This window comes from Loxodonta africana, chromosome 12, assembly GCF_030014295.1.
Source record: "Loxodonta africana isolate mLoxAfr1 chromosome 12, mLoxAfr1.hap2, whole genome shotgun sequence".
Lineage (NCBI taxonomy): Eukaryota > Metazoa > Chordata > Mammalia > Proboscidea > Elephantidae > Loxodonta > Loxodonta africana.
The window spans coordinates 95,199,628-95,215,698 of NC_087353.1; the positions used below are offsets into that span (position 1 = coordinate 95,199,628).

At 37.5% G+C, this 16,071-nt stretch overlaps 1 protein-coding gene across 2 annotated transcripts in view; it reads right to left on the reverse strand.

The window, feature by feature from the left end:
• Positions 1-16,071, reverse strand: part of LOC100677295 (cytochrome P450 3A8-like) — a 39,861-nt gene that overhangs the window by 10,733 nt on the left and 13,057 nt on the right. Inside the window, exons 5-8 of one of the 2 annotated variants that reach the window (XM_010596266.1) lie at positions 11,738-11,851; positions 11,392-11,480; positions 10,167-10,315; positions 438-562 (exon numbers count right to left, since the gene is read on the reverse strand). In XM_010596266.1, coding sequence (XP_010594568.1) covers positions 438-562; positions 10,167-10,315; positions 11,392-11,480; positions 11,738-11,851 — 477 coding nt within the window. Of the gene's footprint in view, positions 1-437; positions 566-10,166; positions 10,316-11,391; positions 11,481-11,737; positions 11,852-16,071 lie in introns of both variants that reach the window. The other variant, XM_003416503.1, reaches the window with a different exon arrangement.

A 16,071-nucleotide genomic window follows, 5' to 3' on the forward strand; every position in this document is an offset into this window, starting at 1 on the left:
ACGTAACCTGAGGTGCCTTCCGTTGGAGAATGAGTAAAACGTGACTCTTGGAACTGAAATGATTGTTTGCTAATTAAGCTATGCAGAAATTATAATAACAGTAAATCAATATATTAACATTAATTTTTATAACTTCATGAAATATTGAAGAGAAGTGGTAAAAGTTTTACCTCAGCAATATTTATGCAGTAACATATTAATTATTATGCCCATTATGAATTTTTTTTAAGATTTTAAACACTGTATCTACGACCCATTCTTTATCTCCTTCCCCAGTCTCCACATTCTTCACTCCTCCAAAATGTAAAACTCTCTTGCTACAGTTCTCTATACACCCTTTTTAAATGCAGAAAAGTACACAAATCATATATATACAGTTCAACGAATCTTCAAAAAGTGAACATGAACACACTCATGTAACCACCACCATATCTTACCTTTTTATTGTCTTTAAGGCGGCTTTCTTTTATTGTTTTTACAGATTTTGTAAAAAAATCAGTAACAGCTCTTGGAAACACAGAGATACTTAGTGCTTCAAGAATTGGAGTAAGGAATGGAAAGACTGCTGTAGGGAAAATAAAAGAATAAAGAAATTGTAGCGAAATTGCACATTTTATGGAACAATTATAACTTGCTCTACCAATCAGAAGAATGAAAGGGACCAGGATCTTCAACCAGGAGCCATTCTCTCTATGACCCTTAAGTGTGTTTCCAGGCCAGTGGTTGAAAACAGTGGCAGCTTCCTCATTGTTGGACTGACCAAAGGAACATGATTAACTATCCTGACCCCTTTGTCTTTTATGAATTAGACTGCAGTCTTTTTGGGTAAATTAGACCACAGTGTGCTTCTTTAATTAATCATGCTTTTCTAGAAATAATAGTTAAAAAAATGCAAAGTATGGAATAAAATTAGGCATCAACAAAAGAGATAAAATTAGGAAACACATGAACATGGAAATTAAGCAACACTTTCCTAAATAATCAGTCATGGAAGAAATCAAGAAGGAAATTAGATTTTACTTTGAGATGAATTGAAAGCGGATATGCAACAGACCAAAATTATTTGGATGCACCTAAAACAGTGCTTATTCAGAAAATTATAGCTATAAATGTCTATGTTAAAAAAAAAACAAAGATCTCAAATCTATAACCTAATGTTACTCTATAAGACACTGGTAGAAGAGCAAAGCACAAAGTTTAAAAGTAGAAGAAAGCACATAATAAAGATTAGACAAAAAATTAATGAAATAGAAAACAATATAGAAAATCAACAGAACGAAGCCCTGATTCTTTAAAAAGATCATCAAATTTGGGAAACGTTTGACAAACTGACTCAGAAAAAAAGAGAGAAGACTCAGATATGAAAGAAGAGGGATTACCACCAACGTTACAAAAAATAAAAGAAGTATGAAGCAATACTATACACTATTGGAAGGCCAATAAATTAGATAACATAGCTCAAATGACAAATTCATAGAATAACAGAAACTGAACAAATAACAAATATGAAATTAGAATTGATTTAAACAAATAAAAAAAATTGAATTGATAATAAAATAAAGAAAGAAATATCCACCAAAGGAAGCTTATGACCAGATAGAGTCTGTGGTGAGTTCTTCTAAACATTTAAATAAGAATTAATAACAATTTTTCACAAACACTTGGGAAAAGTAGAAAAGGGAACACTTCCTAACTTATTCTATGAGGTCAGAATTATCCTAATATCAAAACCAGAAATACACATCACAAGGAAAGAAAAATATCAACTCCCACCACTTCAACATTGCACTATAGTTTCTAGCCAGAGGAACTAGACAAGAAAAAGAAATAAAATATAGCCAGATTGTAAAGATAGACATGAAAATATCTCTGTTCTCAGTTGACATGATCTTATACATACAAAATTCTAAGGAATCCACTAAAAAAGTAATACAACTAATATATATTCAGCAACATTGCAAGATAGGAGATCAGTCTAAAATATCAGCTGTGTTTTCATACACTGCAATGAACAATATGAAAATGAAATTAAAAAAGCATTTTCATTTTCAATACCATCAAAGACAATAGGATGCATAGTAATACTTGTTTTAAAAAAGGAGAAACTTATGCCTTTAAAAAACTATAAACATTGTTAAAAGAAACTGTATCAAAAAAATAAAGGGAAAATATTCCACGTGCATGGATCAAGAGAATTAATATCGTTAAGATCACAATGCTTCCCAAGTTGATTTACAGAATCAAAGCATAACCTATCAGAATCCTAGTTGGTTTTTTTGCAGGAACTGACAAGTTGATTTAAAATTCATGTGGAATTGCAAGGGACTCAGAATAGCTGAAACAATCTTGAAAAGAAACAAAGATGGAAAATTCAAACTTCCTTATTTCAAAACGTATTACGAATGTACTATAGCTAATTAACTTAGTGAAAATACTCAAGGCAATGTGGTTTAGGAAAATGGGTAAACACAGAGATCAAAGGAATATAATAGAAACTCCAGAAGTAAAGCCATGTGACTAAGATCGTTGACAAGGGTGCCAACATTCTATAGGGAAACAAGACTCTTTCATTAAATGGTGCAGAGACAACAGGATAACCACATGCAAAAGAATGAAATTGAATCCTTACCTCATACCTTATACGAAAATAAATTCAAAAAAGATCAAAGACCTAAATGTAAGAGCTCAAACCCTTAGAAGAAAATATAGATGGATTTTTATTACATCTGATTTGGCAATAGAATCAGATATGGCAATAAAAGCACAAGCAACAAGAGAAAAAATAGACAAATTGGACTTCATCAAAATTAAAAACTACTTTTGCGCTTCAAAGCACACTACTAAGAAATGAAATGATAACCTACTAATGGCATAAAAATTTTGCATACCACACCTTTGATAAGGACTTCTATCAAGAATACATAAAAAATTTCTTAAAACTGAACAACAAAAAGGCAAATAACCCAGTTAGAATGTGATCAAAGGACATGAATAGATTTTTCACAAAAGGTATACAAATGGCCAACAAACACAAAAAAAGTGGAGAGGCAGGTCCAAGATGGCAGACTAGTCAGGCACTTCCTATGGTCCTTCTTACAATAAAAACCTGAAAAAACAAGTGAATCCATTTTATATGACAATCTAGGAGCCCTGAACATTAAAGACAAAGTTGAGGAATCAGACTGAGTGGCAGGGGGAGGGACAGTTCAGAAGCAGCAAGGAGTTGCCAGACCTGACCTGGCGGGAACCAGCACCCTGCAGGCCAGAGCCACTGGCGCAAGCACGGTGAAGCAAGCAGTGGCATTTGAGACAAGTTCCCCACATCAGGAGAGACCAAGCAGCCGAGAGACCCCTCACGCTCCCAGAATCAGTGAAAAGGGGCACGCTATCAGCAAAAGATAAGTAATTGCATCTAATCTACCACATGGAGCAAAAAACACCCGTTTGGGAAAAATCTGTCTCCCATTTACCTGACTGCTCACCGCTCTACACCAGGTCCCCAGCCAGCTTCAGTGATAGCCGCTTTCCCTGGACCGGATCTATGACTGGTGGCACAACCTGAGCCAATCTCCCAGCCTTGGAGAAGGAACAAACTAACAAACAAGACAAAAATAATCTGTTGCCTCCCCTAAGCTGGGAACTAAAGGCAGAAACAGCTCCTTTGCTTAGGCACAGGAATAAGGGGTCCATGAACTTCAAATGCCTTTCACCCCTGCATAGATTTGTGTGGGCCCATTTCAACAGCATAGGCCCTCATCAGCACGGTACAACAGGGGATATACCTCAAGTCTAACTCAATCGTTTCAGCTGTATGGTGGAGTGGCAGATTTGTGATATCTGACACTGCCCTGCCTATCAAGCAGTGTCCTCACCTACCAGCATCAGGGGCCTGAGAACTGGTGGCTTCACCCACAACACCTGGACACCTGCAACAGGGGTCCAAGGATAAGCGGTGCCTCCCAGTCCTTTCAGCCAATAGCATTGGGTACCCATAATTCAGCTGCAAAGCCCACCCACCTACATGCTCTAGGGAACAGGGACATGCTTTCTTCACACATTCTCAAGGGCTGTTGTCAGTCCCCTGTCTTGCTCAGTGTGTGACCCCCTACTGCAGCCAGATACCTGTGCCTACACCAATCACCCCTGATCATCTAAGACTGTACGTGACAGCCCGCACCACACACTTGGTGACTGACTACCTGGGCACCTGAGCTGAATCCATACAAGAAAAGTAAAGGGACTCCTGGGCTTATATACCTAATAGCAGCTCTAACCTCCTGGTGACAGGATGTTAGAGTTTCAAAGGCAAAAATAATCAACCTAGTTCACTCGCGCAGCCTATTCAAGAGCATCAAAACAAAACAAGAAGCTAGGACACAGTAAGCAAAAATAAAATAAATAAATACAATAACTTATTGATGGCTTGGAGACAACAGTCAATATCAAATCTCATAAACAGGCAGGCCACAATCGCTTCGGCAAGCTCCAAAAACAAAAAATCAAGAAATCTTCTGGACAAAGCAAACTTCTTGGAATTACCAGAGGTAGAATACAAAAGATTAATATACAGAACTCTTCAAGAGATCAGGAAGATCAGGCAAAATGTAGAGCAAGTCAAGGGCACACAGGCAAAGCATTAGAGAAACTTAAGAAGTTTAGGGAAAAGAATAATGACAAATTTAATAGGCTGCAAGAATCCATAGAGAGACAGCAAACAGAAATTCAGAAGATTAACAATAGAATTTAATAGACAACTGAAGAGAAAGTCATAGCAGCAGAATTGAGGACACGGAAGTCAGAATTAGTGAGACTGCAGATAAACCACTGGACATGCATATATTTGAGGAAAAATCAGATAAAAGAATTTTTTAAAAAATGAAGAAACCTTAAGAATTATGTGGGACTGTATCAAGAGAAATAACTTATCAGTGATTGGAGTATCAGAATGGGGGGCTAAGGGGAATAACAGAAAAAAACTGAGAGAATTGTTGAAGATTTCTTGGCAGAAAACTTCCTTGATATCTATCAGATATAAAGGCGAAATTAGCACATTTCCAGAGAAGCAGAGGTTTAGCAAATTTGAAAACACCAAACCAAAATTATAAGAAATACTAAAGGGAGTCCTCTGGTTAGAAAATCAATAACATCAGATAACAACCCAAGACTAGAATACAGGTCAGATCAACCAGATATCAATCCACGTAGGGTAGTCACAAAAACAAATCAAAGCTAAAATTCTCAAAACAGGAAGACACGGACATCATACTGTAAAGATGACAACATTAAATCCAAAAAGAGGGACTAAAAAAATGTAGTCATAGACCTTTCATATGGAGAGGAAGTCAAGGTGCTATAAAGAAATAAAAGATTGGTTTAAACTTAGAAAAATACAGGTAAGTATTAAGGTAACCACAAAGGAAACTAACAATCTTACACAACAAAATAAAAAACAAGAAAGACATAAAGACTCAGCAGATACAAAAGCAACAGCAAGGAAAAAGATAATACATAAAGGAAAACGACTCAGCACAGAAAATTAAGCCCAAAGAAGAAACTGTCAACAACAACAACAAAAAGACATCAAAATAACAGCACTAAACTCATACCTATCAATAATTACACTGAGTGTAAGTGGACTAAATACACCAGTAAAGAGACAGAGAGTGGCAGAATGGATTTAAAAAAAATGATCCTTCTATATGCTGCATACAAGAGACACACCTTAGACTTAAAGACACAAACTAAAACTCAATGGATGAAAAAATATATATAAAGCAAAAAGCAATAAAAAAAAGAGCAGAAGTGGCAATATTAATTTCTGACAAAATAGACTTTAAAGTTAAATCCACTACAAATGATAAGGAAGGACACTATATAATGATTAAAGAGTCAATACAGCAGGAAGACATAACCATAATAAATATCTATGGACCCAATGACAGGGCTTCAAGATACATAAACCAAACTCTAACAGCACTGAAAAGAGAGATAGACTGCTCCACAATAATAGCAGGAGACTTCAACACATCACTTTCAGTGTAGGACAGAACATCCAGAAAGAAGCTCAATAAAGACACAGAAGATCTAAATGCCGCAATCAACCAACTTGACCTCACAGACATATACAGAACACTTTTCCAATGTACATGGAACATTATCCAGAATAGACCACACGGTGGGCCATAAAGCAAGCCTTGACAGAATCCAAAACATTGAAATATTACAAAGCACCTTTTCTGACCATAAAGCCATAAAAGTAGAAATCAATAACAGAAAAAGCAAGAAAAAATATCAAACATATGGAAACTAAACAACTCCTTGCTCAAAAATTACTGGGTTATAGAAGAAATTAAGGACAGAATAAAGAAATTCACAGAATCAAATGAGGATGAAAACACTTCCTACCAGAACCTCTGGGACACAGCAAAAGCAGTGCTCAGGGGTCAATTTGTAGCAATAAATGCACACATCCAAAAAGAAGAAAGGGACAAAATCAAAGAATTATCTCTACAACTTGAAAAATTGAAAAAGTAGCAAAAGAAGCCTTTGGTCACCAGAAGAAAAGCAAATAATAAAAATTAGATCAGAATTAAATGAAATAGAGAATAGAAAAGCAATTGAAAAAGTTAAAATACCAAAAGCTGGTTCTTTGAAAAGATCAACAAAATAGACAAACCATTGGCCAAAGTGACAAAGAAAAAGAAGAGAAGAAGCAAATAACTCAAATAACAAACGAGATGAGAGATACCACAACAGACCCAACTGGAATTCAAAGAATCATAACAGAATACTATGAAAAATTGTACAAATTTTGAAACAAATTTGAAAACCTAGAGGAAATGGGCAAATTTCTAGAAACACACTACCTAAGCTACTACAAACAGATGTAGAACACCTAATTAAACCTATAATAAAAGAAGAGGTGAAAAAGGTAATTTAAAAACTCCCAAAAAACAAACAAAAAAGCCCCGGCCCTGACAGCTTCACTGGAGAATTCTACCAAACTCTCAAAGAAGAGTTAACACCACGACTACTACTACAGATATTTCAGAGCATAGAATATGTTGGAATACTCCCAAACTCATTCTATCATAACCGGGTACCAAAACCAGGTAAAGACACCACAAAAGAGGAAAATGACAGACCAATATCCCTTATGAACTTAGACACAAATTTCCTCAACAAAATTATAGCCAACAGAATTAATCAACATATTTAAAAAAATCACCATATTAATAAAGAGTTCAACATACCAGGTATGCAGGAATGGTTTAACATTAGAAAAACAATCAATGTAATCCATCACATAAATAAGAGACAAGAACCACATGCTCTTATCAATTGATGCAGAAAAGGCATTTGATAAAATCCAACACTGATTCATGATAAAAAAAATCTCAGCAAAATAGGAACAGAAAGGAAATTCCTTGACATAATAAAGGGCATTTACACAAAGTCTGTGGCCAACATGATCCTAAATGAAGAGAGTCTGAAAGTATTCCCCTTGAGGACAGGAACCAGGCAAGGGTGCCCTTTATCACCACTCTTATTCAACATTTTGCTAACCAGAACAATGAGAATAGGAAAAGAAATAAGGGCATCCAAATTGGTAAGGAAGAAGGAAAAGTACCTCTGTTTGCAGATGATATGATCTTATACACAGAAAACCATAAAGAATCCACAAGAAAACTACTGGAACTAATAGAAGAGTTCAGCAGAGTATCAAGTATCAAGTACAAAAATCTGTTGGATTCCTCTACACCAACAAAGAGAATGTTGAAGAGGAAATCACCAAATGAATACCATTTACAATAGCCCCCAAGAAGAGAAAATAATTAGGAATAAATCTAACCAGAGACATAAAAGACCTATACAAAGAAAACTACAAGATCTTATTGCAAGAAACCAAAATAACAAAGAAAACTACAAGATCTTATTGCAAGAAACCAAAATAGACCTTCATAAGTGGAAAAGCATACCTTGTTCATGGACAGGAGGACTCAACATTGTGAAAATGTCAATTCTACCCAAAGCAATCTATAGATACAATGCAATCCCAATCCAAATTCCAATGACATTTTTTAATGACATGGAGAAACAAATCACCAACTTCATATGGAAAGGGAAGAGGCTCCAGGTAAGTAAAGCATTACTGAAAAAGAAGAACAAAGTGGGAGGCCTCACACTACCTGATTTTAGAACTTGTTATGCCACCACGGTAGTCAAAACAGCCTGGTACTTGTACGACAACAGATACATAGACCAATGGAGCAGAATTGAGAATCCAGACGTAAAATAATTCACCTATGAGCATCCGATGTTTGACAGAGGCCCAAAGTTTGTTACATGGGGAAAAGATAGTCTCTTTAACAAATGGTGTTGGCATAACTGGCTATCCATCTGCAAAAAAATGAAACAGGACCCATACCTCACACCATGCACAAAAAGAAACTCAAAATGGATCAAAGGTCTAACTATAAAACCTAAAACTATAAAGATCATGAAAGAAAAAATAGGGACAACTCTAGGAGCCCTAATATATGGCATATAGTATACAAAATACTAACAATGCAAACACCAGAAGAGAAACTAGATAACTGGGAGCTTCTAAAAATCAAACACTTATGCTCATCCAAAGACTTCACCAAAAAAGTAAAAAGACAACCTACAGAATGGGGAAAAATTTTTGGTTACAATAAATCCAATTAGCGTTTAGTCTCTAAAATCTGCAAGATACTGCAAAACCCGAACAACAAAGAAACAAATAACCCAATTAAAAAATGGGCAAAGGATATGAACAGGCACTTCACCAAAGAAGACATTCAGGCAGCTGACAGATACGTGAGGAAATGCTCACGATCATCAGCCATTAGAGAAATGCAAATCAAAACCACAGTGAGGTACATCTCACCCCAACAAGGCTGGCACTAATCCAAAAAACACAAAATAATACATGTTGGAGAGGTTGTGGAGAGACCAGAACACTTCCACACTGCTGGTGGGAATGTAAAATGGTACAGCCACTTTGGAAATTGATTTGGTGCTTCCTTAGAAAGCTAAAAATAGAACTACCATACGATCCAGCAATTCCACTCCTTGGAATATATCCTAGAGAAATAATAGTCCTCATACAAATAGATATATGCACACCTATGAGAAGGGGTCAGGAACTGATTGAATATACACAGGAAATACAAGGTAGATAGGAAGAGTGTGCTGTCACATTATAGGGAGAGCAACTGGGGTCACATAACAATGTGTGTATTAGTTTTTGTATGAGAAACTGACCTGAATTGTAAACTTTCACTTAAAGCACAATTAAAAAAATAGAAAAAAAAAAAAAACACATAAAAAATGTTCAGCATCATTCATCATTGGGGGAGTGCATATCAAAACCACATGAGATATCATTTCAAACCAACTGGAGTAGTTATAATCAAAAACATAAAAATAAAAATAAATAAGAAGTATTGGGGAGAATATGGGGGAAATGGAGCCTGTATACTTTTCTGATAGTAGTTTAAAATAGGGCAACCTCTATGGAAAACTGTTTGGTAGTTCCTTAATAAGCTAAACATAGAATTACTATATAACCCAGCAATTCCACTGGTAGGTATATACCCAAAAGAATTCAAAACATATATCTACAGAAAAACTTGTTCGCAAATATTTTAAGCAGCAATATTTATCATAGTCAAAGGCAGAAAGACATACAAAATGTCCATCAACTGAAAAACCAATTAACAAAATATGGTATGTCCAAACAATGGAAAATTATTTGGCTGTAAAAAGGCATGAAGTATTGATACATGCTACGACATGGATGAACCTCATAAACATTATGCTAAGTGAAAGAAACCAGTCACAAAAGATCACATATTGTATGATTCCATTTATATAAATGCCCAGAGTAGGGAAATCTAGAGACAGATAGTAGATTAGTGGTTGTTTAAGGATGTGGAAATAGGAGGGTGATATCTAAAGGGCATGGGATTTCTTCTTGACTTGATGAAAGTGTTCTAAATATGTCTATGGAGATGGTTGCATACATTTGAAAATACTAAAAACACTGAACTGTACATTTTAATTGAGTGCATTGTATGTTATGTGAATTTTATCTCAATTAAGCTGCTATTAAAAAGAAAAAAAAAAAGTAATCCACATACTTATTGTGAAAATCAATGGGTCGAAGATATTAAATCTCATGAGCTTCCTGATGTTTTGCACAAAGGGATCTTGTGGGTTGTTGAGGGAATCGATGTTCACTCCAAATGACGTGCTTGTGATCACATCCATGCTGTAAGCCCCGAAGATGCTAAGTAGAGAAGAAAAGGCAAGGAAATATAAAATCAGCATTTCTTCACTATCCCTTTGCTACATATTTAGCAGGAAGTGCACATTAATTCATATGCCTAGGGAACCCAAAACCAAACCCAGTGCCGTCGAGTCAATTCCAACTCATAGCGACCCTACAGGGCAGAGTAGAACTGGCCCACAGAGTTTCCAAGGAGTGCCTGGCGGATCCGAACCGCCGACCTTTTGGTTAGCAGCCGAAAGGTTTCCATGCCTAGGGAAAGAGCCACACAATTTCAAAATTATCTGCCGGAGCAGCTGAGGATCTGTGTGTCTATCACACTCACTCATGAGGCATTTTTCAGGTGACAATCATGCAGCTGTCCCTGTACTATGGATGATAGAGACACAAAGGTTTGTTAGAACCATCTCTGGCCTCCAGGAACTCAGTCATAGAGGGACGAACCCACAGATGGTATATAAACCGCTGCAGTGAGTGTTGAGTGTGGAATATGGCAGGTGTGCTGGAGCAGTAAAAAGGATGGAATAATGAATTCTTCCTAAAAGCATCCAGAAAGGTGACATTGGATCTGAGTCTTACCTCCCCACAATGTCTATGCCCAGAGCAGTATAACATATATCATTTTGCTGTTAGTCTCAGCAGAACTATGAACGGGATTAAGTTGCTCCAAATTCTACGTATGAACTTTCTTGCTTCAACTAATGCCAGCCAATAAGAAACAAATGCCTTTCCACTCCCATGATTCCAGAGCCCTTACACTCTACACTTCAATATTATCAATCATGTTTCTTCCTTCTAAAAGTTTCTGTCGTTTCTTCACTTTTAGAAAATACAAGTTGACAATTAAACAGATTAATCCAGGCTCATGTACACAGTAGAGAAGACCCTTTCTCTCCTGGCAGCCCTACCATTCAGTGTCAGCAGCCTTTCTTAGGTAGCCCACTGGAGTTTTAACACCACACGTTTGTTCGTTTGATCACTAGAGTAACTCAACTTTGGAGATTTCTCATCAGTGGCAGGAAGCTAGAGGGCCCTGTGACAGAGCTTAGAATCCCAGCCACCACACTCCTACTTACTTCTTCAATGTGACAGGCTTGCCTTTTTCTGCTTCCTCTCTCAGATGCTTCAACAATACTTCTCCATACTGGCCGATGATGGGGAGCATCTAAACAGAAAACACATCACCATTTATTGGTAAATATGGAGACTCAAGACCTAGAAACACCTGGCTTTCCCAAGCAGGGAGCAATAAGTGACATTTTATCGTGAATCTCATATTGTCTTCCCTAGGACATAAACATACAAGGGCATCTTAAGCAAGTTGAAACTCAGCTGATTGCCCCTTGTAAAGGGAACTCACTTTCTACCTCCCCCAAAACTGGCTCCTTGATTTTTTAATTAGCAGTTCTCTAATTTTCTAACCTCCTTGAGTTTTCCACTGGTGAAGGTTGGAGACAGCAACGTTCGTACTCTCCTCCATTCTTCATCCTTAGACAAGGAAATGGCAGATTTCATAAATCCCATTGGAACAAAAACCTGGAATTCAAAGCAGAAGACAAATGCCACACATATGTTCCAGGGGTCTCCACAGTTGTAGATAATTTGTTGAATAGACATCATTTACTCATTAAATTCTTGAAGACTCTCTACTAGGTTGCAGACCCTAGGTTAGATGTTTGATCAATACTTACTCCAACTGCTCCCTGTGAAAATGAACACCCAGCTACCTGGTACAGTTTCCAACCATTCTTTGACACTCCTCTTTTAAAAGCAAATGTCCACAATATAGGTAAATTCTATTCCAGGGGAATAGAAACTAACAAGACCTACTGTGTCCTACAAGCCAATGAAGAGTAGAAAGGGATTGCTGGCACAGCCAGATGACCTTGGTTCAGACCAGTTCTGTCTTTACATACATGTATAGCACTGGCAACTTGAAAAAAAAGATTTCTTGTTAATGTTAATTTTTTTTTTAAATGTAGTTAATACTTGAAACACTAGGAGAATTATCTTCTCTGACCACAACACCATCAAAGTAGAAATTATTAACAGGAAGAGCAAGGAAAAATAATCAAATACATGGAAACTGAATAACATACTGCTTAAAAACCACTGGATAATAGAAGAAATCAAAGATGGAATCAAAAAATTCCCAGAGCCAAACTAGAATGCAAATACATTGTCATGGATTGAATTGTGTCTTCCAAAAATATGTGCATCAATTTGGCAAGACCATGATTCCCATTATTGTGTGACTGACACAATTTTGACATCTGATGTGAATTTCCTATTTGTTGTAAATCCTACCCCTGTGTTGTTAATGAGGCGGGATAGATGGCAGTTATGTTAATAAGGCAGGACTCAATCTACAGGATTGGATTGTGTCTTTAGCCAATCTCTCTTGAGATATAAAAGAGAGAAAAAAAAGCAGAGAGACGGGGGACCTCATACCACCAGGAAAGCAGCACCAGGAGCAGAGCTTATCCTTTGGACCCGGGGTTCCTGCATGCAGAAGCTCCTAGTCCAGGGGAAAATCGATGAGAAGAACCTTCCTCCAGAGCCCACAGAAAAAGAAAGTCTTTCCCTGGAGCTGACACCCTGATTTGGACTCAGAGCCTACCAGGCTGTGAAAAAATTAATTTCTCTTTGTTAAAGTCATCTGCTTGTGGTATTTCTGTTGTAGCAGCACTAGATGACTAAGACAGAATTTGGTACCAAGAGAAGAAGTGTGCTGCTCTAACAGATACCTAAAGTATGGAAGTGGTTTTGAAACTATGAATGGATAGAGGACCTGCAGCAGAAGAGGACAGGTAGCAGCAGAGAACTGGGAGCAACAGAGCCAGGAGACCAGTGCCAAACATAGCTGGAGCCAACCCATGGAGCACAAATGCTGAGTGCCAGTGCGCGAGAGGCTTCCCGGTGGTATGGGGCGCCTCTGGGTACTTATCAGTGGAGCTAGGCTTGCCAACCCATGAAGCAAGACAAGCTAAACATACAAAAATCAGTTGGATCCCTGTACACCAACAAAGAGAATGACAAAAAGGAAATCAGGAAACAATACCATTTATAATAGCCCTTAAAAAATTAAAATACTTAGGAAGAAACCTAAGAAGGGATGTAAAAGATCTATGCAAAGAAAACTATAAAACATTACTGCAAGAAACCAAAAGACACCTACATAAATATACTATGCTGTTGGATAGGTAAACCTAACATTGTGAAAATGTCAATTCTACTCAACAAAAGACCAAAAACCAAACCCAGTGCTGTGGAGTCGATTACGACTCACAGTGACCCTATAGGACAGAGGAGTATCTGGTGAATTTGAACTGCCGACCCTTTGGCTAACAGCCCTAGCACTTAACCACTATGCCACGAGGGTTTCCATTCTACCCAAAGCAATCTACAAATACAATGCAATTTCCATACAAATACCAACAACATTCTTTAAAGAGATGGAAAAACTAATCATTAACTTTACATGGAAAGGGAAGAGGCCCTGGATAAGTGAAGTACTATTGAAGGCAAAGAATAAAGTAGGAGGACTCGCACTACCTGACCTCAGAACTTACTATACAGTCTGGTAATTGTACGAAGACAGATACATTGACCAATAGAACGGAACTGAGAGTCCAGATGTAAATCCACCCACATACAGTCACCTGATCCTTGACGAAGACTCAGAGTCCTTCAAATGGGGAAACATCAGTCTTTTAACAAACAGTGCTAGCAAAACTGGATGTCCATCTGTAAAAAAATAAGCAGTCCCCATACCTCACACCATACACAAAAACTATTTCAAATGGGTTAAAGATCTAAATATAAAGCAAAACACTCTAAAGATCATAGAAGAAAAAAATAGGATCAAGGCTAGAGATCCTAATACACTGTGTTAACAGAATTCAAGCCATAACTAACAATACAAAAATACCAGAAGATAAGCTAGATAACTGGGATCATCTAAAAATTAAACACTTATGCTCATCAAAAGACTTCATCAAAGGAGTAAAAAGAGACCTACAGACTGGAAAAATTTTGGTTATGACAAATCCAACAAAGGTCTAATCTCTAAAATCTACAGAAAAAGCCAACACCTCTACAACAAAAAGCAAATAATCCAGTTAAAAAATGGGCAAAGGATATGAACAGACACTTCACCAAAGAAGACATTCAAGTGACTAACAGACACATGAAAAATGTTCGTAATCACTAGTCATTAGAGAAATGCAAATCAATACCACAATGAGATACCATCTCACCCCAACATTACTGGCACAAACAAACAAACAAAAAAAAACAGAAAACAAAAAATGTTGGAGAGGCTGCAGGGAGATTGGAACTCTTACCCACTGCTTGTGAAAATGCAAAATGGTACAACCATTTTGGAAAATGATATGGCACTTCCTTAAAAAGCTAGAAATAGAAATACCATATGATCCAGCAATACCACTCCTAGGAATGTATCTGAGAGAAATAAGAGCCATCAAATGAATATGCACACCCATGTTAATTATAGCATTGTTCACAATAGCAAAAAATGGAAACAACCTAGTGCCCATCAACAGATGAATGGATAAACAAAATATGTACGGTACATACACACAATGGAATACCACACAACAATAAAGAACATTGATGAATCTAGGAAGCATTTCACAACACAGATAAATCTGAAGGGCATGATGCTGAGTGAAATAAGTCTAATCACAAAAGAACAAATATTGTATGAGACCACTACTATAAAAACTCATGAAAAGATTTCCACACAAAAAGAAACAATCTTTGATGATTACGAGGGAGGGTAAGGAAGGGTAGGGAAAAACACTACACAGACAATAGATAAGCGGCACCTTTGGTGAAGGGTAAGGCAGTACACAATGCTGGGGAAGCCAGCACAACTTGACGAAGGTAAGGTCATGCAAGCTCCATAGACACATCCAAACTCCCTGAGGGACCAACTTACTGGGCTCAGGGTTGTGGGGACCACGGTCTCAGGGAACATTAAGTTCAACTGATATAACATAGTTTATAAAGGGAATTTCTATATTCTTCTTTGGTGAGTAGCCTCTGAGGTCTTAAAAGTTCATGAGTGGCCATCTAAGATACTCCACCAGTCTCATACTGTCTGGAGCCAGGGAGAATGAAGAAAACCAAAGACACAAGGGAAAGACTAGTCCAAAGGACTAATGGACCACAATTACCACAGCCTCCACCAGACTGAGTCTGGCAAAACTAGATGGTGCCCAGCTACCACCACTGACTGCTCTGCCAGAGATCGCAATAGAGAGGGTCCCAGACCGAGCTGGAGAAACATGTAGAACAAAATTCTAACTCACAAAAAAAAAAAAAAAAAAAGACCAGATTTACTGGTCTGACAGAGACTGGAGAAACCCTGAGAGTATGGCCCCCAAACACCCTTATAGCTCGGTAATGAAGTCATTACTGAGGTTCACCCTTCAGCCGAAATTAGACAGTCGCATAAAACAAGATGAGACTAAATGGGCACGCCAGGCCAGGGGCAATGATGAGAAGACAGGAGGGGACAGGAAAGCTGGTAAAGGGAAACACAAGGTCTAGAAAGGGAGAGTGATGACATTTCGTGTAGTTGGCAACCAATGTCATGAAACAGTGTTGTTGTTGTTAGGTACCATCGAGTCGGTTCCGACTCATAGTGGCCCTATGCACAACAGAACACAACACTGCCCAGTCCTGAGTCATTCTTACAATTGTTGGTATGCTTGAGATCATTGTTGCAG